The sequence below is a fragment of the Tachysurus vachellii genome, chromosome 18, assembly GCF_030014155.1.
Source record: "Tachysurus vachellii isolate PV-2020 chromosome 18, HZAU_Pvac_v1, whole genome shotgun sequence".
Taxonomy (NCBI): Eukaryota; Metazoa; Chordata; class Actinopteri; order Siluriformes; family Bagridae; genus Tachysurus; species Tachysurus vachellii.
The window spans coordinates 6469491-6494226 of record NC_083477.1 but is presented as its reverse complement, the minus strand read 5'-3'; the positions used below and the strand labels follow the sequence as shown (position 1 = coordinate 6494226).

The following is a 24736-nucleotide window of genomic DNA, read 5'->3' as shown; positions in this document are numbered from 1 at the left end:
AAATGTACAATTCTTCAAACCACTTGTTGCTGCTGACTAAAAACAAATGTATTGTTTGTTCAAAAGTTATGGGAATAATCCACCATTCTTTTTTTAAATTTGTCAATTTTGGTTCAAATTTGTGCTGGCAGTTTTGTATATTTATTTTATTTATTTATTTATTATTTATTTCTTTAGTAGGCCAGACTAAACAAAATAATTCTGCCAGATTTGACAAAAGTTTCAGTCATGCTGGATTTCTTGTACTTTAATGAATGTTGATTTAGCTATAAAGTGCAAGGCTGATTCATGATACGGCAGATTTAGATTTAGTGACTCCAACTCCATAAAAGGTAAAGCTCACTGGGAGCTGAAATGAGAGCAAAACAGCAGCTGATATTTTGCCAATCAAAAGTCTATTATTTTTTGTTATTAAGGTAAACTGCAGCAACCGAAAGGTCTACAATGTAGATACAAATGACAGAAACGTTAAATTAGGCGTGAAGTAAATGAAATAACATGGAAACAAAAAGATGTGGAACCAAGCAGAGGGAAACTGTCATGTTTCATTTTTTATCGTCTTTGTGACTAATTTAATCATCTCAGTAGGTCTCGTAAGAGTCGACCGTTTTTCCGAACAGGGTTTACGTGTATAACAAATGTCTTGTGTAAATACTCTATACAAATGAACTTTTCTCGAATACATTTGTTCGTATCCAGAGAGATAAATGAGGCTTGTAAAAGACGTCAGTAAACTGAGGGTTGGTGACATTAACATGAAATGAGATCAGAGTCTGAAGCGTCTTGGCGTCTGACACACTTCCAACCACGTAAACGAATGCCTCTAATTTTTACAAAAGTTCTCTGTCTTGTTTCAACACCAAAGCACATAACTGAGTAACAATAAAACTTAAAAGTGACAGAATCCAACGTGGATTTTTTTTTTTCCCCGTTTTGTTTTTCTAAAATGAGGTAGAATGAGGAAAAGGAGTAGAGGGGAAAAAGTGACAGAAAAGGTATTAGTACACTTGAGGATTTAAGGAAACACAACAACAGAGAACAACATTCTTTATACACTTAATTCCAATAATTAGCTTTATTACATTACCACAACCATCATTCAAAATCTATGTTCAAATGTCAAAATCTCTAAACATAACAGCAGGTCGCTTTACCGCCTCACAGCTCCAGGGTTCCAGCCTCAATCCTGAGCTCATGTTACTGTCTGCATGTCCTGTCTTCATGGGATTCCATCATTTTCCTCTCACCGTAGGTTAACTGGCTACTCTAAATTGCCTCTAGGTGTGAAGGAGTGTGTGAATGTGTGGAAATGGTGTCCAGAGATGGCTTGGCCTACTCTGTCCATTGTGTACTTCTGACTGACTTTAAATGTTCCCAGAAAATCCTTACTGAATATGTTAAAAGAGCAGCATGAACAATCTGCTTCAACTCTAATCAAACCTATTTCAGGGCCAAAAATTGGCAAAAACAGGCTTGAAATGGAAGGACTGAAGTATGTGAGCCAACTGATTGGGATTATTTATTATTATTATTATTATTATTTTTATTATTATACTTTTAAAAGCACATAAAAAAGAATTGATCTCACTGTGAATTGTGGCTGCAACTTATTGGTCTTTTATTCCCTTCTCTTTCTTGGCTCGAGAAGCCATCACTTTAAAGTAGGCAGACGGCCAGAGGGTTCGGAGGTAGACGGCGAGCGCTGGCAGCGACTCGACTAATAAAACATCTTTCTGTTTATAAGTGACAGCCTTCAGGACAGCGCGAGCTACGTCTGCCGGGTCCCGACCTGCTGCTGTGGTCTTATCCATCACTGAGAAATGACAAAACAATACATGAGTGCTGAAACTAAGGTTCCACTGTAGTCACTGTTTAGGGACTTATTAGGCCCTGTATCCAGATCAAGTAAATAAAATATGGATTTAAAAAAAAAAAAAAAGTCACCAATATTGTGTGTATCGAGACTATAAGGTCTCAGGACCATCATATATTTTGCTCTTACAGGAGTAAACAGTCAGGTTTTAAAGCCTTAAAAGATAAAGAAGAAGAAATCCAGTAACTGAGTAAAAATTCATTAAGTATCCACCTTGCTGATTGTCGTAATCCACTCACTCCTGAATGAAGGGATGTTTTTTTATTGCAGTGGAACTTCGAGTGCTACTCGAATACTCCACATTAAAGACATTTTCCGCTCTCCTCCAGCGGTTAACCAAACATCTGCTCATTAAGTCTTAATAGCTGTCTTAATAGACAAAAAGCTGAAGTAACAGAATTAGACACATCTCTGTGACCCAGGTCTTATTCTTGAAGCATATGATTCAGTAAACTGAAGTCTGGGCCTCTTCTATCGTACAATGGGAAACACACCACTCACCACCATATCTGGCTCCATCTCCAGTAACAGCGTTGACTGACAGGTTGGTTCTAATGTATCCAGGGCTGATGACTGACACGTGTAGGCCGAATCTTTCCACCTCGGCCCGTAAGCAGTCGAAGTACGCCTGTGTCGCATGCTTGGAAGCTGCATCTAAAACACAAGTGTTTATGTGTACGTTATTTAAAATCTTGATATTTGTAACAACCAACTAAATCCATATATTCCCCATTAATAACCGCTTGTTAGTTACTATAGCGTAATCTGTTCATTTTCTTCAACCTGTCATCAGCAAAGTTCAATTCACTTCATGATTATTTGTATAGCGCTTTTTACAATTGACATTGTCTCAAAGTGTTTCCATTCAATGTCAACTGTCTCTCATTCAGTGTTTTGTTTTCTCATTCAAAGTTCCAGATGATCATCATGAAACGTTATGGAAAACTGAAACCAGCCCATGTGGTACCAACATCCATGCATTCGTCAGTGAACGTGTGAAGACTTTGGCATAAAGGAATTAGTGTTAATTCTTTGGTAATGGACTTAGAAATGGCGCTGACCTGTTGTACAATTCTACTCGACTACAAGCTGTTGTAGAAAGGACATTATTTACATTCACATTATTTCCTGTTCAGTGTCACCCAAATGAGGATGAGGTTCACTTCTGAGTCTGGTTCCTCTCAAGGTTCCTTCTTCATATCATCTCAGGGAGTTTTTTCTCACTTCCATCACCTCAGGCTTGATCATTAGAGATAAATCTTCTTCTTCTTCTTTCGGCTTTTCCCTTCAGGGGTCGCCACAGCGAATCATCTCTCTCCACCTATCCCTATCTTCTGCATGCTCAACACTTGCACCCACTAGCTTCATATCCTCATTAATTACATCCATATACCTCCTCTTTGCCTCCTGCCTGGCAGCTCCATGTCCAACATTCTCCTACCAATATACTCACTCTCCCTCCTCTGAACATGTCCAAACCATCTTAATCTGGCCTAGGGTTAGTCCCCCTAACTTTGTCCCCCAAACATCCATCATGAGCTGTCTCTATGTTAGAGATAAATACTAACTTCATCTTAAACTTTACAATATTTATTCTGGTTCTATGCTTCTGTAAAGCTGCTATGAGACGACATCAATTGTTAAAAGCGCTAGACAAATAAATTGAATCGAAATGAATCATCAATATGACACCACACTTTTTCTGCATTCTGATGTTTGATGTGAAGATGAACTGAAGCTCTTGACCTGTATCTACAGGGATTTTATTTCATTCAGCCCTAGTACAGGAGCACTAGTAAGATCAGACAGTGAAAACATTAGCGTATAGCAAAAACAAAGGATTCCAATACTTTTGGAGGGGTCTGTTTATGGATATTTATTTCAAGGTTTTTCACGTACACAGTTATACACAGCATACAACTTGAAGTGAAATGAAACCCCAACCACGCCTCCTAAACTGCGCTTATAAATAAATGACATTAAAGAATTAGGTTAGTAAGAAGAGGTAATAGAATGTGTAGTAAAAGTACAGAATGTGTAAACACGTGTACACTCACAAGCAGATCTGTAGGGAATGGCGATCTTCCCCTGCACGCTGCTGATGACGGCTATATGTCCGGCACCTCGTTCCACCATGGAGGGAAGAATTGCTAGGACAAAGGGAAGAAATCCTTGGGATAAGTTGTATTTTTAAACTCCTCCCATTTTAATTAATATCTCATCCAGTATAAAAATCTTTATATCTAAATAAGTTTCCTCCATTATCATATTAACTGAGTGGATCTTTTAGATGCTGAAGACACAATTAGACTAAAAAAATCAAATAAAGCTTTAAACTTAAAAAATATGGATGGATAAATTATGACTGTATTAATACAGCCTTCTTTGCTCATATTTACCAAGAGTGCCTATACATATATATATATATACACACACACACACACACACACACACACACATATATATATATATATATATATATATATATATATATATACATACATACATACATTTATATATGTGTGTGTGTGTGTGTGTGTGTGTGTGTGTGTGTGTGTGTGTCACCTTGAGTCAGAGCAACAGGCCCGAAGTAGTTAGTGTCCATGACACTCCTCTGCACAGACACGTGTGTGTCCAGGATGGAACCTCGGTAGCTAATGCCTGCGTTGTTAATGAGGACGTCCACGTGACCGTGGCATTTCAGAATCTCCCCCGCTGCCCTGGTCACTCTCTCCGTGTCAGAGAGGTCAAAGGTCACTGTACAGGGTGTATATGTCTAACCAGAGGGAAAAAAACAAAGACCCAATAAAATCTGTTATTATCGTCTCTAAGTAGAGGCTTTCAGTGCTGAGAGCTGGATATAAAAAACAGGTGGCTAGTGAGAGTGAGAGACCTCACTGTCTGTGTACTGTACCTTTGTTTTGCCATCTGTTTTAGCCCTTAAGTCCTCGACGACCTCCTGTAGTCGCTTCTGGTCACGTCCACACAGGATGAGTCGTGCACCCGCGGCATGAAACACTCGCGCACATTCTGAGGAAACCCTACACGTGTTAGTCCTTCAAAACATGGGGAAAAACCCCACTGTGCTACAGATTAGCATTATTGAAGCCAAAGAAATGATATATGATAAATATTTAGTCATATATCTATGTAAATATAGAATTATTGGCAGCCTTAAATTATTTTTTCCTCTTGATTTTGCCATAGAGAAAACAACAGCACAGAGCCTCTCCCTGTAATGTCAAACAAGGTTGGAGAGACTTGTTCTGGAATTTATTGGATCCACTCTTCCATCCAGAACATTTTTATATTCCTCAGTTTTGCGCATGTGGAATTTCTTCTACAATTCAGACCATGGGTTTAAAAAAAAGGTTTGAGGTTTACCACAGGTTTAAATCCAGAGACGGAGTCGGTCACGGCAAAACATCGACATTTATGTTCCCAAACCATTCCTGTGTTTCAGTATTTTGTTGAAATCTTGTTGGTGGTTTGGAAAATTCATTAGTGGTGTCACTATTGCAAAATTGTGAGGTGTGTCAGAAAACGGCGCTATGTTTAAAGAAGTGTCATGTGTATGCTTATGGTAGAGGAAGGGTCAAGTTTTGTTTGAGTGGAAATTATATATCGATTGGCTTCATGAATCAATCTTTAAGTAAAGTTGTAATGCAAACACTGATTGTCTTCCTGTTCACATCTCTGTGTTGATGTACATGTGAGGGATGTGGTAGCTCAGTGGTTAAGATGTTCGACTACTGATCGGAAGGTCATTGGTTCGAATCCTAGATCCACCAAGTTGAAGGGCTGAAGGGCCCCTGAGCAAGGCCCTTAACCCTCAAGGTGTATAAACTGAAATAAAAATGTAAGTCACTCTGGATAAGAGTGTCTGCTAAATGCTGTAAATGTAAATGTACATCAATCACCAGTAAATTACACACAAAAAAAACAAAACACAGCTGGTGTGCATATAATGACACCCACAAAACTCCATAAAAGGGCTAAAGTTGAAAGAGTCCACTAAATGACCAAAGTCAGAAATGGAAGTTTTCAGCATCTGAAAAGTCCAGAACGTGAAGAGACTCGAAGATTTGTCACTGATGTTGAGCAGGAAAAGCAGGACGCTGTGCTCAGAGCGATGGAGTACGATTTGTGTCATGAGGTTCAGTTTCGAGCAGCTGTACCAAGCACACAACGGTTGGTTAAATTTCTCTGTTTTTTGCCAGAAATGATTTCTTTACTGTTGCGTGATGAGGCGCTGATGTGTAATAACGATGTCCAGTAAATGAGACATACCAGATATCTCTGTGAATGCTTGTACAAATGGCTTCTGAATAAACCTAATTGAATCTATCTTGATTAACCAGCGCCAAAGTATGTCATGTTTATTCCATTCGATCATTTTATATCATTTGCATGAACGGTGCCAATAATTCTGAGTTGATTTTTCTTTAATTGCATATCCACGTACACATGCATGATAACCTTCACTGTTTATTAGTTTATGTTCTTTACCTTTGCCCAGGCCTGAACTGGCTCCAGTGATCACCACCACTTTATCCTGGACGCTTTGCTTTCTTTTCGCTCTGTGGATCATCCGCAATAGCAACAGAAGACCAACTGCACCTACAGCCAGCGGCCCCACACCCATACCCACTAAACGTTCCATTCGCCTACACACAAACACACACACATGCAAATGAACAATATTCTCCACATCATGCATCTTGCAGGGATTCTTAAACTCCAGGGCTGAAAGATCTCTGCATTTCAATATTTTCCTGCTCCATCACTTCATGGCATGTTTAATATGAGAGCTGATATGTTTGATCAAATGTAGAAAAACTGGGAAAAAATAGAAATAACATAAAATTGTCGATGGGAGAAAATTAAAATCTAAACGCAGCAGTGAAAGGAGTGTGCATAGGTTAGTGACATATTCTGAGCTCACTGTTGTTGAATCAGCTGTTAGGAGAGAAAACCACCAAACTGTAAGGCTTCTCTGCTTTAGAGACTTCAGCCCTTTGCCAAAATGAACTCCATATAACCATTTTATAAGGCTGCTTTCCACTATGCCTACTTATACCAACATGTAATGGACAACAGGCTGCAGTAAAAGAGGAATCATTTTAATCCATTAGCCACTTTTATATTATACTTCACACAACGATATGTTTTGTCTTTTAAGCTTCAGCTAAACTTTAAAATTCAATGTATGGTGGTTTCGTATCACAGGACGTTTTAGCTTAAAGCTGATTATACTCAACACAAGGCAAGTTTATCATGCATAAGCTACTAAAATAATTTATGTTACATGCTTGAGATGGTTTGAACATTGATTTTAGATGCTAAATCAGTGATGATTTTGGTCAATTTTTGGCTCATTATCTTGTAAGATCGTTACACCACCAATCTGAACCTCCTGGCAACCAGGTTTTGGGTTACAATATCCTAGTACTTAATTTACTTTAGGCACTACTTCATTTCTTCCTAATGGAGTTATTCAGATTACATATTTATAAATTCTTTATTAAAATTATGCAGGTCAAAGGCAAGTCAGTGGTTAAGCAACTGGACTTCTGACTGGCAGGTTGTGTTCAGTCTATTACTGAACAAGACCCTTAACCCAAACGCTCAGATAGCAAAATAGCAAATGCTATAAATTAATGTAAATGTGAGGATCGTCTTCCCTTGTTCCTGAGAGCAGTTTAAAAATAGGTACAACGTCCAATTCTGCATTTTATCCACTATACAGGGCATTTACTACATTTGTGTCATCAAAAAAATACTTCTTAAAAGTAAAAATAATCATTTTCTAATTTATATTGTATCTCCTTTTATATGATAATAGAAATAAATAAACTAAATTGTACGGATATTAACGCTATTTCTAGACATTTTACTTACTTCAGGTTTTAATGACCATAGATCTATGTTCATTTCCTAATGATAAATATATAATGTGTCATTTTAAGCTGAAATAATAGATTTAAAATCTACACTCAAATCAAACAGTATTTGTTTTTTTGTGGAAAATTCATAAGTAAAAGAAACTAATGACTGAAATATGAACATTATGTGCCTCTGTTCTCAGTCCTGCTCACTGAGAACTAGTACATATCTATGTTTTATTCCTCCTCTATATAAGGTACGTTATTGGCTGTAAGAAACAGGGACACTGGGCTAGTGGACAACACACAGCTGGCCAGATGTTTCATTAAAACAGGGACACTGGGCTAGTGGACAACACACAGCTGGCCAGATGTTTCATTAAAACCATTCTACTCACTCAGGTGCTCATAAGAAATAAACAGTGAGCAACCTGTATTTTTATGTCATTTCAGAGCACTGAATAACATTATCGGTAGCGTTACTTAAGCACAATAAGTGCTTGTAGCATGTGTAATGTTTTCCATCTTGTTTATATTATATATCTTGTTTCCATCTTGTTTATATTAACTAGCTCAGCAACAAGCTAACCATGTCTGCTCGTTAAACGTGTAACATTAAATAAACGAACTGATTTTGAGGTGATCTGGTGTTAATATAGTAGCTGGAGCTTTTACAAAGAAATGAAAAACTATTGAAAACGCAAGTAAGTAAATATATCCGTTATGGTTGTGATACTAACCTTAAGCCAGGACCCATGTGAACAATACGGAAGTGATGAGGAGGAGGCGTGGCTTCTACTGACCAATAGGAAGTAGACGAAGGGCGGCGGCATCGAGAGGCAAACTTAAGTCATGTCTACTGCGCATGCGTGAACTCAAGGAGCGCTGAAGATGACAAACTTCATCCACTTTTTAAAACACATCCATTTTGTTTTCTTGTATTAAGTTAACTCCAGCAATTATTTACAAATATTGCATTTGAAGTATGATACATTGCAGTGTATGTATAACTAGATGTTTTGTATTGATCATGGCAAGATAATAAAGCCAATTTTTATTATTATTAATAACCACAAAGCATCAATATTAATTAAAATTATGTCTATGAAAACTGTTTTGTGTCAACAAAAAAAAAAAAAAAGAAAAAAAAAAAAGGAGACATTAAAGAAATCCAAAAACAGCGTTGTGGGAAATTTATATTTACACGGTGGCATAAAACCCCTTTTTGTACAAACACGGAAATCTTTAAAACTGAAATAAACTCTTCAATGCCTTCTTAAAAAAAAAGTCAACACAGTTGCAACATGTGAATTAATAAATAATCCAAATAATTTACAGTATGTTATATAAAAGCACGGTCAGCGCTTGAATCTGTCATCATCTATTTACATTAAAAATATTCATTCCATCACAGATAGAAAGCTCACAACATTCTAATTGCTGGCTTCAATAAAAACACATACAATAAAACGTAGTGTTGAATGTCAAACATCAAACCCTAGGGCAATGTTACTTTTATTACTTAATTTAGGGAATCTTGAATTAATAGATTCGCATACATTTTCTACTTAAATACAACCAAGTTTGTTTTTGCCTAGCTTTTTGTTAGTGTTGGGATATTCTCCAATTAGGTCTAGTAAAAAAAAAACTTTCTAGCAAAGTTTTAATAATTTGAAAACGTTTGAAGATTATGAAAACGTGGATGTTGTGTAGTACGTACACACGCTTATGGCTTTTGTAGGAGGATGATAAAAGACAGATCTACAGAATAAATTGGGAAACAAAGTCGCTAAAACCAAACAGCTGAGCTGCAGCCTAGGCTCATACTCGCATACAGAGAACAGAGTAGGACCAACAAAAGGAAATAAACAGGACTACAGGAGGCAATCTTTGTTCTGATATGGCGAATTTCTATACATGAGGTTGCTTTGTAAACAGGTTTGTTTAAAAAGTGGCCCAAGTGTGGCTCGGGGAACGCACACCACAAAATGACGGGCAGGCACCGCCACCCATACACACGAGGATCGAGTGTCTTTATTGCACATCCAACAAGATGAATCGCATAAACATTCTCTCCTTCTCAATGATAAACCAGAACTCCCCTTAGTGCCGTAGTGGTGCAAGAAGCTCCTCCTCCTGGCTGACCTCTCACCACAGACTCATGGAGGAGGTAGGCTCGTCTCAGCCACAGACAACTCTTGGGCGAGGTCATTGAAGCGGGCGATGTAGTCGACGCTGTTCTCACTCATCATGCAGGCCAGTTGATTATCCACCTGGATAAACAGGAAGCAGGAGGAGGAGAAGGAATTTGAATGAGTCCATTACAATATTTACATGCAGTTTGTAGTCTGTAAATCATAGTATTAACTAGAGTATCACAGCCTTTTTAGAACAGTTCTTATATTTCTAAGTATATCCAGCATAACCCAAGTAATATTAACCATTTTTATAATTAATTCAGAATCATCCTGGAATCGTGCCACAGGGCATTTTATCAACACCACCACCTACAAGAAATTTAACAGTCTAGAGTAAAAACTCTCCCTCGTTTTTTGCTATAACGATCAGCAAAATAATGACTCACACCAGGAATGCATCAACCTTTAGGGAGTTATTCATCATAACATGTGTGGGCTGTTTTATTAATAATCTAATATTAAACAAACATTGTCATTTAAAAAGGTCTCAGCCGTTACTATTAAAAAACTTTCACACACAAAAAAAAAAATTGATGTAGTATTTATTAACAGAACTTGTGCCAATATACCGAACAGTTCATTTAGGAGAAGTTATAAGATCTGAATATATTTATAATTAGAAAAGCAGATATAATAAAAACGGCATCTACATTGAGTTATTTAAAATGTTGCTAGCTCACACCCAAACCACATCAGTTACAGGTGCTTAGTATTCACTCCTCTCCGACCTTTCCAGATTTTGTACTGTTGCAGTCTGGAAGTGAAATTCTCCACAGAACATCCCATAATAATCAACATGGTGATAAAAATTAAATAAAAATAGTAATCTATATAGTTTGCACAACTATACACTAAAAAAAAGCCCATATTACTGTGGGATGTTCAGATTGATTGTTGCAACCAACTATTATTAGATTTATTTGGGGGTGGGGGGTGGGGGGCATCATGCTACAGGGATGTGTTTCATCAGCAGGGAAATTGTAGAGGAGCCAAATGCAGGGTAATCCTGTTCTAGTTCCAGTCTGCAAAAGACTTCAAACTGAGATTGAGGTGTATCGCCAAAACTCCACTGAACTGATTCAAAATCAAGAACCTGAAGGTGATAAATTCCCAAGTGAAAGGCAAGACCTCAAGCTGTCTAGAATCTGCGACAAGAACTGAAAGGTGCTGCTCACCATTGGTCTCCATCTAATATGGCAGAGCTTCAGTAATTTTTAATTCCAGGTTGTAACACTAAAATGTGGTCGTGAACCCAAATATTTCCGTATTATATCTTACTACCAATGCTAGCTAAATATAAGACACAGTGTTAACACAGGTGAGGCTGTAATGTGAAGTCTTCTTACCTCAACAACGTCAGGCAGGCCACGGGCTTGAAAAGAATCATGGGAGTTACTGTCTAGCAGGCTGGGGCCAAGTAAGGCTGTACCACTGGAGGGCCCTGCAGGGGGGAGGATAGTCCTCCGGGTTTTATCTGGGGACACCAGGCTTGCTGTGTAAAAGAAACAGAGGCAGAAGTCAGATTAGATCATGAGCCCACGTAATTATAGAGGTAGATTCTGCATCCAGTCAAAACTTCTGTTCAAAGAGATTCTAGTGCAGTTTTCAGAACCAAAGTTCTACATTTCCACGGTTTCTTTTGTAAATTTGCATTGATGTAAACTCGACTTGCGTCTAAAAGGTTTTGCAAATGAAATTTAACCAGGAGTTGGGAATTTATCAGATAAAATGAATCATAATGCCTCATAACACGCAAAAAGAAAACCTGATATGAAGCATCATAAATAAACTGGCTTTCCTCATAAAAGAGAACATTATTATCTAATTCATTCATTAGTAAAGTATGTTAATCAACAATCATAACCGAGCATTTATGTAATTATACATGTCTGACTTCATAAGCCATGGCCTCATTACTAGGGACCATTTTTGAACTTGTTTCAGTGGTGACAAATGGATTTGCTTCAAATTTAATAAAACCTGAACCAGTTTGCTGTTTACGTGACACTCACAGAGCAGGCAGCCCAGACTGGAATCGCTGGAGTCGTTGGGGTACCACTGGGGATCATGCATAGGAGATGGCATCCAGCTATGGCAGGGACTGTCAGGGAGGGAGGGGACAAGCTTAGACCGGTCATTCCCATTGACCTTACTAGGAGAAAGAGCAGCTCCTTCACCTAAGGAAGAAAGAACAATGGCAAGCAAATATGAGAGAGAGAGAGAGAGAGAGAGAGAGAGAGAGAGAGAGAGAGAGAGAGAGAGAGAGAGAGAGAGAGAGAGAGAGAGAGAGAGAGAGAGAGAGAGAGAGAGAGAGAGAGAGAGAGAGAGAGAGAGAGAGAGAGAGAGAGAGAGAGAGAGAGAGAGATGTTAAAGACAGTGTTATCTGAGAGACCTCCACTTCCCATTTGTTATAAAACATTTGGCAAACAAATGAAACCAATGGATGGTACAGAAAAAAAAACTATTTTGATTCTTGTTGATGTTCAGGACAAGTAGATTCAAACCCAAATGAGGCAACCAAAGAATAAAAGAAAGAGAAAAAAAAATACTCCTTATTGAATGTTTCAAGTTTTCATTTTGTATGTATGTAGAAAATTTGCATTAACACCCATCCAGGTCTTCACACATTCAAGTTTACAAATTTAAACTATTCCACTGAGTATACTGGACAACGGTCAGAATTAATCAGTTTCAAGATTCAGATCCAACTTGCTGTAACACAAACTCGTTCCTAACTGTAAAACGATCAGGAACCACTTTTCTGAAAAGCCATGGCCTGGAAAACGTGTGAGCTTATAATTTGACAACTTTTACTTTTTTCCTATTTCTTTATTTTACTATTTCTATATCTCACATGTGAGGAGAATGTCCTGTGTTTGTTTAATAGTAATACCTGTGTACCCCCACTACCGTGGAACATGAAAATAAATCGTGTATGTTCACCAAGACCCACCATAGTGTGAAGAACTGATGGCAAGCTCGATAATGGAGTCACTGATATGAGAGTGAGGTTCTCCAGAAGGAAGGGATTCGTCTGGAGGGCCAGGAAGCGAAATGTCCAACAGCGAAGCAACACTAGGAGGTGCCAAGAGGGAATCGTCACCTCCTGGAGATGGTGGAGGAACCCCGTTCTGCAAAGAGCCCTAATAAAGCAGTGAGAGGCAAGGCTGATTTAGTAAATAATCAAGAACATTACCAAGTGTTTCATTTCTGTAATATTTTCTAATAATTAATAGCTTAATCAAAAAAATTAGGGTTTAGTGAGTATAAAAGAGGCACCTCTGTGTCTTGCTGCAGCATCTCAGAATTGGGCTCGGGCTCAGGTTCGGGCTCAGGCAGCGCCGGTGGCGTGGCAGCCTCAGGTGGCAAAAGACTCGACTCTAGAGCTGGGTCCTCCACTTCTTGACACGGGCTTCCTGGTATAATGCCTGCAGACTTCGCTGCCAGGTCAATTGCACCTGAAGTATAAAGCACAAGTTAGATTCTACTGAAAACAAAAAAGTGGTAGGTCTTTTTCTGTTAGTCATTATTCAAAATAAAAATCAGGTAAACACTTGAAAATAACATTTGATAGAAAACTCACTGGACAGTTGATTAGACGAAGCTGTATTTATTGTAGTGGATGTGGCTTTGAGTGCAAGGGGTCGGGATGCCGAGAGACGACTTTGGATGGGACGAAAAGAACCAGTGCCTGGAAGAGAAAAATGGACATTTAAAATAAATAAATAAATAAATAAAATAAAATAAAAAGCAGCGCTAATGAGATTTTCCTTCTTTATTTCAAAGTAGTATTTAAATATTTCAAAACAAAAAATGACAATGTAGATTACCGGTCGCTGAAGAGCTGGAGAGAATTGAGAAAGAGCACACGTGTTGGGAGGAATCTCCTGTTGTTCGAGGCAACAAAGTTCTCTACAGGGAACACACAATAGAAACACTTGTAGTTGGGTTGGAAATTACTTGCTTTGGAATAAGAAACAGCTAAAATAAACCAAATTCCAATTAATTTCAGGTGGTTGGCTCTGGTCGCTTTACCTGCACAACAAGTGGCTTCCTCAGTGGTCGGCCCCTTCCGGTCTTCCTCACCTTGTGGAGGAAAATATCTGACTGAAAGAGAAACATAACACTGCTAGTAAAGTCAAAATAAATGAATTGCATAAAACATCAGTGTATAGGATTTTTTTTGTACAGGAACTAGGGGAGACACACACAAAAAAAAACACCCCTCTATTGTCTGATGCTCGCGAGCTGCTGTGAGTCACCCAGACAATCCATTACCAGTAATTCACAATCAGGGGTGTGTCAGGTGTTGGGTCGGTCATTATGCCCCAACAGAATTGTGAAAAACAGAAGCTGCTGCCAATCATGGAAAATAATGAGAATTTATACTAAAAGAGAAAAAAAGATTCAGAACTGACACTTGGTTTCACAGTGAATAGGAAAGGTATTTACTTATTTTCTAATGGGAAGCTAGCGAATGATTTCTGGCAGATTTATCATCACTGGGAGAAGACAGTGGTGAACAGGTTGGATGAGAGGAGTTTATTTCTGCACTATATTAGTTAAGAGTATGGCAACTTTAAACTGCACTGCTGTTTCTCTCAAGTATATTAAGCCATTGTGAAGTTCAAGTATCTGAAGGCCATACTATAGTTTTGGAACTCACAGAGTTTGAACAAAAGCATGCATTGTGAGGTTAAGCACAAGTGCAAGTCTCTAGTGTAGGTGTTGTTAACGCCCTCAGCATTTTTAAGAGGACCCATTGCTAGAGATATGTGAGCCACAGCCCTCACAGTAACATGGTCATCATGCTGTTTATATGGCTGCGTTAATCACGAGCATTTGGAGCATACTGGTGTAGGATTGTGCATCATAATCTCACTATTCACTCACTCTGTGTGATATGGAGTCAAGGTAGATTTTACATCCTTACTTTGGCTCGGTTAGTGACCGCTTTTTGGCGGTTCTAAAACAGGTGACTACTTACACTGATCGAGTCCAGCTGCTGACGGAAAGCCAACTCTGCGTCCTTATTAGGAGAAAACATCCGTAAGTGGCGGGAGCTGTTAGGTGGCAGTGTCGTTGGAACCGCAAACACACCCCCATCACCATCAGTGCCAGAAACCAACAGAGAACGTGGTAGATTCCGGCCACCTGTGGAGACACAACAACCGAGATTAGCACAAGCATGAGCCTAACTGCACCCTTGTCTAGATTCCAAAGTACTGTGATAGGTTTGCCAATTATCCCAGGAGGTTCTACTGAATGGAGGGATATTTTCGGACATTTAAATACCACGTATTATGAATCATATTGGCTAAACATTCGAAACATGCTTGATGACTGAAACTATCACATTCATGTTTTGTACCTGTGCCAGCGGTAGTAGGCAGTGTTTTGGCGCGTGCTACGTGTTGCTGCCGCCCACAGTTGGGGCTGCGAGTTCCCACAATCTGAGTTTTCCCCGGAGGGGTCACAGACTGTTCCTCCTGACCCAGCTTGATGGGAGATGTCCCTACAGAACATGTGTCTGAAGCCTAGAAGCAGAAAAGCAAAGAATAGAAAAACATATCTTATGATGCAAGATATTCATTAGCTGCACCTTCAAATATTAAACCTGTTACCATTATTTGTACGCAAGAATCCAAGGTTACTCACGGGTTTGGGGTTGACCTCAGAGGAGACAAGTCTCAGAAGGCACCGAAGCACACTGTGGGTGGTGGGCAAGGCTGAAGGGCGGGACTTGGGCTGCCACTCATACTCTAGCTGCAGCCTTCCGGGCTTGCCCATCATGAGGTAGATTTCAGCTAGAGTGACATTTTCTGAGCCTTGTGAGCTCCAGCCCTCCTCACGGATCTGCTGTGGAGAGCGACCACTCCCAGCTGCATCCTCCAGACGACCTGGAGTCTCTGAAGGAGGTGGAGGAACAACAGCTCCATCTGTTGCAACCCCACCTACTGAAGGATTCTCAATGATGATGTCTGTCATGATGGGTTCTCCTGGACTGGCGGTGTCTTTATTCGTGCCACTAGAACACGGCTGGAACTGCAATGTGCCTAAAGAATCAGCTGTCCCAGTCCCACTACCTTCCTGTCCTGGAAAAGGTGGCAGAATCGTAGAAGTTGGGGTGACAGAAGGAGTGTTAGTGTTGTGAGCTGTGTTTAAAGTGCTCTCTGCCCCAGAAGTGCAGTTACTGCTTTCTGAACTCTCAGGTACTTGTCCTTCGGCTCTTTTTATGTCTCCACCTCCAGAGGCACCCTTGCCTGGTTTTCCAGTCCCTCGAACAGGCTGTATCCCAAGGATCTGTGCAGTTGGCAGGTCTCTTACACCTGGTCGACCACGGCCAGTCTCCTGCCAGTGGACAGTGCAGGAGGCCTTGGAGTGAACGACACGTGCTACTCCAGGTAAAACCGTAATTGTGCTGCTTTCTGCTGGATACAGGAACAAATCTTCCGACTCACCAGGCAGAGCTACACCTTCTAGAGCCTCCCGGGCTGCTAGACTCTTAAGCTAGACACATTAAGGTTAAGGGTCAAAAGCACGATGGATGTATTAGATGGAATAAACCAGACAAAAGGACATTTCTCATGACAGTTGTTGCTCTTGGAACGACTCGTGCCTGCATTGTCCTTAACACCATGGTCAGCAGTCCACCTCTGAATGATCCCATACTAAACATGCCCTATGCAAATAGTTTACCCCAGACAAATTTTACTAAAATATTGAATAGATATATGCTGCTGTTCCATTTACACACTCACCCAAAAAAAAACAAGACGACTATGAGTAAAGGCTTATGTGAAAAATTAAAAAGTATAGAAGACAAGATCCTCCCACATTGAATCTGAATACTAGCTTTTCAATGTTGCAACCTACAGGACTTATTTGTGCAATGATTGATAGATAGATAGATGGATAGATAGATAGATAGATAGATACATAGATAGATAGATAGATAGATAGATAGATAGATAGATAGATAGATAGATAGATAGATAGATAGATAGATAGATAGATAGATAGATAGATGGATAGATAGATAGATAGATAGATACATAGATAGATAGATAGATAGATAGATAGATAGATCTCTAAATATAAATAAGATTACGGAATATGACTAGATAAGATCTAGGTAACTTCCCCAAGCTTATATTTTTAACAGATACACACACAATGTCAGTTTAGAAAAACTACTAAAATATGTAACTCAATTCTTAGTAGTCCAAACTTTTTCCAGGACTCTGAAGAGTTTTATCCATTTGCTTTCCATCCAGGTCTTTTCCAGAACATGCAAACCCCTGTAAAACTCATGTCAGGATGCTAAAATGGCAACATCGACATAAACCCAGCTCACATATGAAACGATACAGAAAGGATACAATTCGCTGATCCTGGACTGCCCATTTTTGCTTCAGGAACTCTATAAGACTAGACACTTTCCTGTGCAGCTCCACAACCATCCTAAAAGAAAACATTCTAGACGTCATCGACCATTCAGCATGAACAGAACTATACATTATTCACACAAACATAACCAAGCAGCAACGTGATTCTATGCTATTTGTGTAAGCAATAAATCTAACATACTGCAGATGCACGATAAACGAGTCTCGTGTGGACCAGAAAGTTTCATGCACATGAACCAGTTGAAGTTAAAAAAAAAAAAAATTATAAAATATCAGAATTGTAGAAATGAATCTTACTTAACACAATCACAAAGCTTGAGGATGTAGAATTGACAAACTAATGAAGCTGTTTGGAAAGAAACAGCATGTAACCAGTGACGCACACTGCATCATGATTTACACCTTACTTATCCTGCAAGCGTACAGAACTGATGTTTAGGGTCATCAAATAATAGAAGATAGACTCAGAGCGTAATTCACGTGGTGGTTAGCTGTTTTAGTCAGGTGAAACTAACCGGAGACGAGGATTATGGGCCAGACTCTGAACCCGAGTCCATGAGTGGTTACTACGTGGCTGCAGCTCCACGGCAACCTTCAGTGGCAACCGAACTGGCTTCTGGTCCTCCTCATCACTCACTCCTGAGATGCAGATGATCAGACAGAGTCAGGGGAAGAAATACAGTGAACATTAGTTACTCATATTCTCAATCTGCGAAACGTAAAAACACAGTCACCCTACTTACACAAGTTCTAATATAATCTACTAACTTCTTCTTGAGTGCTACACACACACATACACACACACACACACACACACGTTAGCTTTTTCTAGAACTCCATTCCGGAACAGTCTCTCACACATTTCCCAGCTGAACACACACTTACACACACACACTGCTCTCATTTCCCTTTTACACATACACACCATCTGGGTCGCACAGTTTCTTCAGAGCACGACACATGGGGGCTTTGATCCTCAGGTTCCTGCCTTTAGAGCGAACCGTGGTGGCCCTAAAACCACAACCACACCTAAGTTAGACATGAAGTAAACTCAAACAAAACTAAACAATATAATCAACTGTACTTTATTTATATTGTACTTGGACACAAATAAATACACTTTACCCCTGCATGATGAGTTCATTCAATCTGGAAACGTTCTTGTCATCCATCACTGAAATGAATAAAGAACTGGTGAAGAAGCAGTTGATGTCCTTTAGTATACATACACACGTTTGAAAAACCGGGGGGAATAATAGTCTATATATATATTAGGGTCTAAATACTAAATATAAAGTCTATATATATATATATATATATATATATATATATATATATATATATATATATATATATATATATATATATATATATATATATATATATATATATATAAAGTCTATATAATAAATACAACTTTGTTTGTTGTCTGTGATGTTGTCTACTTTGCAAGCACATCCAAAAATAAATTATAGACATTATATAAATATATAGACATACATTATACCATAGATTATAGACATTTCATGTTCATTTACATTGGATAATAAACCTGATTCTGATTCTGATTCATGGTTTGGCTGATTATAATCTTGAACACACATAATCTTACTCTCAAACACACAAACAGAGAGTAATCAACAAAGTAGCAACAGTATCAGTCACAACTTTTAAACATACACACCTAATGGAAACCTTTATCTTACTTTTCTAATTGTTGACTATGTCAGACTCTATATGCCAGGCTACAAATGCAAAACTAATATCCCAAGTATTAGATCTGCTATTTGTGGATGCCAGGTTAATAAACAAGAGCCTATGATACCTGAATCATAGAAAATAAATTATAGGTAATACTCACAGCCTCCAACCTTCTTCCTGAGCTCTGCATAACATATGAGCCCATAGAGCTCCTGGGAGGATTTCTTCAGCACGCGGGAATACGCTGAGGAAGAGAACAAGAGGAGAAAACAGCATGAGTGTGCTCGTTTGTGATTCATCACGGTTCACAAGAGGTTCACATTTACACAACACAGTTCAATCAAACTGGATGTAATAACTCTAATCCAAAGCTACACTGTACCCTGCAATGTGAAAGTAATGACCTCTCCCTTCTTAGCATGCACACTCACAAACAAACAAAAACAAACAGTTCCACTGCATGATTTTAAAAATCAAATTTATCAAAATGTCAGCGTACGAGCCTGCAGCTTTACCGTTATTGAAATCAATGTGCTTGGAGATCTTGTGCCAGGTTCTGTAGTAGAAGTGGCGAACTTGCTCCTTGTTCTTCACCATACTTGCAGGTTTGCCTTTTTTCTTATACTTCAGAGCAATGTTGTTCTGTATGGCCTCAAAGTCCTTCCCATGCTGAGACAGCAAGCAAGATGGACATAAAGAGAGCAAGAAAAATATGTAAGGAGGAAAAAGGCAAATATCAAATCACGATTTGGGACATTTTAACAATACACTCTACGTGTCACATTTAGGTTTGCTAATAAAAGGGCCAAAGCAAAATACATTTTGAAGCCTGCAGCTTTGAAGTTCGTGTTTGCAGGAACAAATTATTTAACACAGAGAAGGTTGGTAAATAAAACAGCAAGTATAAAACATTTGTTAGAACATTCAGGTACTTATTGTGTGCAACGATAAAGTCAGTCAGCATTAAAAAACAAAACAAACAAACAAACAAAAATAATAAACCTGACGATACCTGTGATTTCTCTAAAAAGTGAATTTTGCCATAACCTTTTACGAATTATAGCTGTTAATGTTAGAGCTAGGCACAGGCTCCCCGTGACCCGAGGTAGTTCGGATAAGCGGTAGAAGATGAATGAATGAATGTTAGAGCTTTGACAATAGCTTACACTGCTTTAAATAGCTTTAAAAAGAAAGCTGTCAAATTGTTGATACAGTAAATTTTAGATGTGCCACAATGTTAAATGTTAATATAAACATAAAACACTGAATGTACATTTAATAAAGATTGAAATAGACACATCACTGCAAACCATCATCGATTATTTTCCTATAACTCCACACCTGTGTATTTTACCCTTTATGTATCTATAATGGCGTATTGACAGACTGATCAAAATGTGGACTGACATGATACATGACAAATAAATTCCTGTGTTTTAAAAGAACTTTATGAATTTTGCACCCAGGAGAATAATTAATTACCTCATAAAGTCCTTCAAAAAATGAGTTCTTGTCCTCAGTGCTCCAGGACTCCCATTGTCTACGTGCACGTTTTTGATTTCCTCCTTCATCTTTCTCCACCGGGCCCTGGCTCCTAGGGGCAGAGCGAGAGCTCCCTCCATTTGCAACGCCACCTCCTGAGCCCGCATGGCCTGATGCAGAAACAGCAGGAACCGTATCACCCCCTGGGGCAGAGGAAGGAAAGCAAGAGTGAGAGAGGAGATTGGGACTTCTTGTTCTGTTGTTCACACCACACAAAAGCAGAAACCCCAGAATAGTCCAGGATCCCAAAATATCTAAGGACAGACTAAAAATAATTATATATTTCCGCTGGAACGTGTTTACAATGTTCATTCCCAGGAAGACCACATGAATATTATAACTGGAAAAATCTGTTTAAATGACACATGCCTTAGGCGGAACGGTTAATCTACGCACCCAAATACACATAAAACAAGATCACAAAGATGACCTCATTAGATGACACTGAATAATAAAGGACTCATCTCATCAGCTTTTTAGTCCGCTCCAGGTCAGCATACAGATCATTATACACCTAGTGCTATTCAGCTACATTTACAAATAACTCTAAATTTTATTCTCGACTGGGTGTCTGAAATACATGCACCGTTTCACATTAGAAAACAAAACCCAGAACGAAAGGCAAAGTGCATCTGAATGATTCGTGCGGTGTATGAATCGAAATGTACACTGGCAGCGTGTCCATGCTCATCAGGAAGTGTGAGTGTGGAGTCGTTCGGAGGTGTTCCAGACCTGCTGCTCATTACGCTGGTCCAAAAACAACATGCCTGGAGAAAGAAGCCAACAACACTACCCCCCCAAACACACACACTCGCCAGACTACACGACAACACACCCTGCACTCAACCATTCACTTAAAAACGCATCAAGAATCATGCGTCTATTCTGCTTCCCAATAAAAATGCTACAAATACATACACATATTTTTAAACACCAGAAGAAATCAATCCATGATGTATTCTGCAGTTTCCCAATGGAAAAAAATCTAAGCATTTTACCACATACGTTATGCTTTTTTTTTTCTTTTGCAAACGAGTCCAAACAGCAAATCTCTCATGGCACGTTAAATGCTTTGTTTGAAAATGATATTATGAATTTCTCAGGAAAATATGATCTTTATTTTTTCCCCCTCCAGATGACTTTACCGATCTGATCCATATTGTTTACCTGGAAGTTTACACGTAGTGAAACATTACTCGAAGAAACTAATTGTGATCCAGTTGTGTTTTTTTAAAATTTTTTTAAAAAAAATTTTAACTTTATTATTTTAACGATACCACACTATCCTCAATACCAGATACCAATACCAGAAGCATGTTAAAGTGAGAGCAACACACTAGTGACAAGGAAAGTGTTTTTTGTTTTGTTTTTTAAAGAATATCACAGAGAATAGTGGTGGTGTTTTTTTTTTTTAAGTCAACATATTTAGATGCACACACTTGAGTCTATATTGCTTGATTTTTGTCCACAACAAACACGCTGTGAATGTTCACACTTCTTCATAATCCTTTCCATTCCAGTTTCCTGGACTTTCTCAGAAGCCACATGATCCAAACTGCATGCTGTTGTCATTAAATAAACTAATATCCCACTAATGATTTCTGTTGTCATGTTTAATCTTAATCAACGCGGGTCCTGGCAACATTAAGATAATTACAGGCTTTTTTAGTTTGTTGCTCACTTTTATACAAAGCTGCTTGTTCCTACCTTTGGTTTTCGTGCCGTTGTGTCCGTTCACCGCGGGCCCGTCTTTGCGGATCCGTTTGCTCGGAGGTCTCACGCTGGAGCGGAGGAAATGATGCTGGTCGTGAGCTGCCGGAGGGGATCCAAGGCCCGCGGGATTCGGCTGTGTTCCGGACGGGTTCGGGGATGAATCTGAGGCGAGCGCGGCGCCCGGACTCGGCACTTCCTCGCCGTCCCTCTTTGTGCTCGGCTGCTCGCTTGGTGTCCTCTCCGCGCTCTCCTCTTCTTCACAGCCTGCGAGCTTTCTGATGGTTTTGTTCGAGCCCTCGACTCCCGAGCCGGCCTGCTGGCCCACTGTCATCCTGATAAAATACACAAAACAAAAAGAATCCAGACTCTTTGTTGAGGTTTTGCGTTTAGCCAAAATAGAGGAATAAACTTAGAAGACGCGACGTTCTGCTCAACTCAACATGGCCGCCGCTGTTTGTTTCAAATCCCCCTCTCACCGTCCCGACAATTCGCGTCGAAAAATCGCATTTTACACACTTCCAGTTTTGACCAAACACCTCTATTTTGTCTTAATTCGGTTCGTTTTTTGCATTAGTTTCGCTTAAGTTCAGTTGTGCTTTGTTTAATCCGACATTACGAAGGTGCACTTTAGCGCGCTGCATAAACGACAAGCGACAACGAAAAAATCTTTCGCGCATTCGACCTCTATTTAAAGTGATTGTTTTTCGAGAACCGTTACCCATTTTCCAGCTCTTCAGCGCCGGGATATATCTTCTTTCTCTTCACCATGAGTCCGAAGATTTTGGAGACCAATTTTCAAGCAATTTAAACATATTCTTATAAGAGAAACGAGGTCGTGTGTCTGGACTCGTCCTCTCCTCTGTGCTGCTGCTGCTTAGACTCAAGCCTCAACTCAACTGTTCGTCTCGTAGTAACAGCAACTCCAATTCAAAAACTCAGAAATATAACCATGTCAAACATTTATCTACACTATAAACACAGCTTCACCGTTTAAAACTGGCAAACGAACCGCCATGAAGTCAAAGCTGCCACATTTTGTGCGACTTTGTACCACAAAGACGACACAAAAATCCTCCTGAGCACCTCCTCAATCCACAAGTCTGGACTTTCTTGTTAACTACGTCATCATAAATTTAAGAATCCGTGCTTTCTTATGATAAGCCACGATTTACGAAATGCAATGAAAATCCACACAAATCGACCATCGGATTTGTTAAAAAAGTATCAGGGGTTGAGAAGGTGCCACAAACACACAGGAGAGTTAAGATAAACTACACCATCAGTAAGGAGGATGGACGTTTATTACATAAACACCCTGAAAAACATCATGGGGCACTTTTATAACTATTATAGCTTTAGAAATCAGAAGTTCTGCCCTATTCTGGAAGGTATCTGTATCTATAAATGACACCACAAAGCATTTATTCAGCACATGCTGTATGTTATATTGTGCCAATTAGGGTGGTGCCTGCCTCTCTGTCCAGGTGTTATTAAATACAGATCATTTCAAATACAACAACAGGAACAGCACCGTTTTAGCTATTTGTGCATTCTAACTAGTAAAACTCACTGCACAAAGCTTAGTCATATACATGTATATATTGTATGTGTATATTATTGCTTGAGATATAGTAGTATATATTAGTTAAAGAGACATGCTGTGCTTCCTGATATATCATGTTACGGACCTAAAATACACTTTAAATGGCAAATCTGGTGAAATCTGACACCTTTGGAAACCTTAGGATATGGAATATAATATGATTTGACAAGTGGCATGGAATACTTTAAATGTTTGTACGACGTAAATTAAGAATCTGAAGGGAAAGATCTGATATAACATTTTGAGAACTATCGAATCTTCTTTACAGTATTTCACATTTTTATCATTTCGACACTAAGCACGTTGAGATAAATTCACCATGTCAGATCTTATATATATTTTTTTATGAAACAAGCGACACCAAGCTCATGCGATTCACCTTCAAACCCGACGAGCAGCTAACTAGCAAACACAGCTAGCTTAGCCATAATGGAGCCACCAAAATAAGCTAAAATGTTGTAAACACGTGATAGTTAGACGCTGGAATTAACAGTAACGACCACAAAACGTGACTTTACGCAAATATACGTCACCTTGTCTGTGTTTATCAGGTTAGTCAAAGTGAAAGCGATCCGTATGAACATGAAGTGTGACGACTAGCTTTAGCTTCTTCACTGACAGAGTAATCAAACCTTCCTGTTATTTCCCTCGTGCCCGAAGCCACGCCCCCTTCCCCGCTCAAAAACAAATCATTTGATTGGTCACACAGCGATGACGTGTCAGTACGCGTGACGTCATGTGGTTTAAACGTGATCTAAAACGTGTATTTTTTTTTTACTTTAATAAAAAACTAAACCTGGAGATACTTGCCA

General features: G+C 39.1%; 2 protein-coding genes across 3 annotated transcripts; both read right to left on the bottom strand.

The window, feature by feature from the left end:
• Positions 1 to 1060: 1060 nt before the first annotated feature.
• On the bottom strand, positions 1061 to 8551 carry dhrs7b (dehydrogenase/reductase (SDR family) member 7B). The gene is made up of 7 exons (XM_060892847.1): positions 8499 to 8551; positions 6383 to 6540; positions 4788 to 4903; positions 4439 to 4649; positions 3931 to 4023; positions 2375 to 2527; positions 1061 to 1813 (listed from the first exon to the last, which is right to left on the bottom strand). Exons 1-7 carry the CDS (start codon positions 8513 to 8515, stop codon positions 1608 to 1610), a joined length of 954 nt encoding a protein of 317 aa, XP_060748830.1. The 5' UTR covers positions 8516 to 8551; the 3' UTR covers positions 1061 to 1607.
• Positions 8552 to 8936: 385 nt separating this feature from the next.
• Positions 8937 to 24578, bottom strand: cramp1 (cramped chromatin regulator homolog 1). Of its 2 annotated transcripts, none has more exons than XM_060892364.1 (20): positions 24458 to 24578; positions 22316 to 22653; positions 20549 to 20751; positions 19582 to 19735; positions 19227 to 19310; positions 18491 to 18539; positions 18291 to 18376; positions 17881 to 18004; positions 17339 to 17420; positions 15615 to 16466; positions 15328 to 15493; positions 14944 to 15110; positions 13992 to 14063; positions 13787 to 13868; positions 13540 to 13647; positions 13236 to 13414; positions 12910 to 13099; positions 11969 to 12133; positions 11303 to 11448; positions 8937 to 10031 (listed from the first exon to the last, which is right to left on the bottom strand). In XM_060892364.1, exons 2-20 carry the CDS (start codon positions 22650 to 22652, stop codon positions 9918 to 9920), a joined length of 3360 nt encoding a protein of 1119 aa, XP_060748347.1. In that variant the 5' UTR covers position 22653; positions 24458 to 24578; the 3' UTR covers positions 8937 to 9917. The 2 variants fall into 2 exon arrangements, with proteins under 2 accessions (XP_060748347.1, XP_060748346.1); XM_060892363.1 differs by lacking the exon at positions 24458 to 24578 and adding an exon at positions 23040 to 23544.
• Between the last annotated feature and the right edge of the window lie 158 nt (positions 24579 to 24736).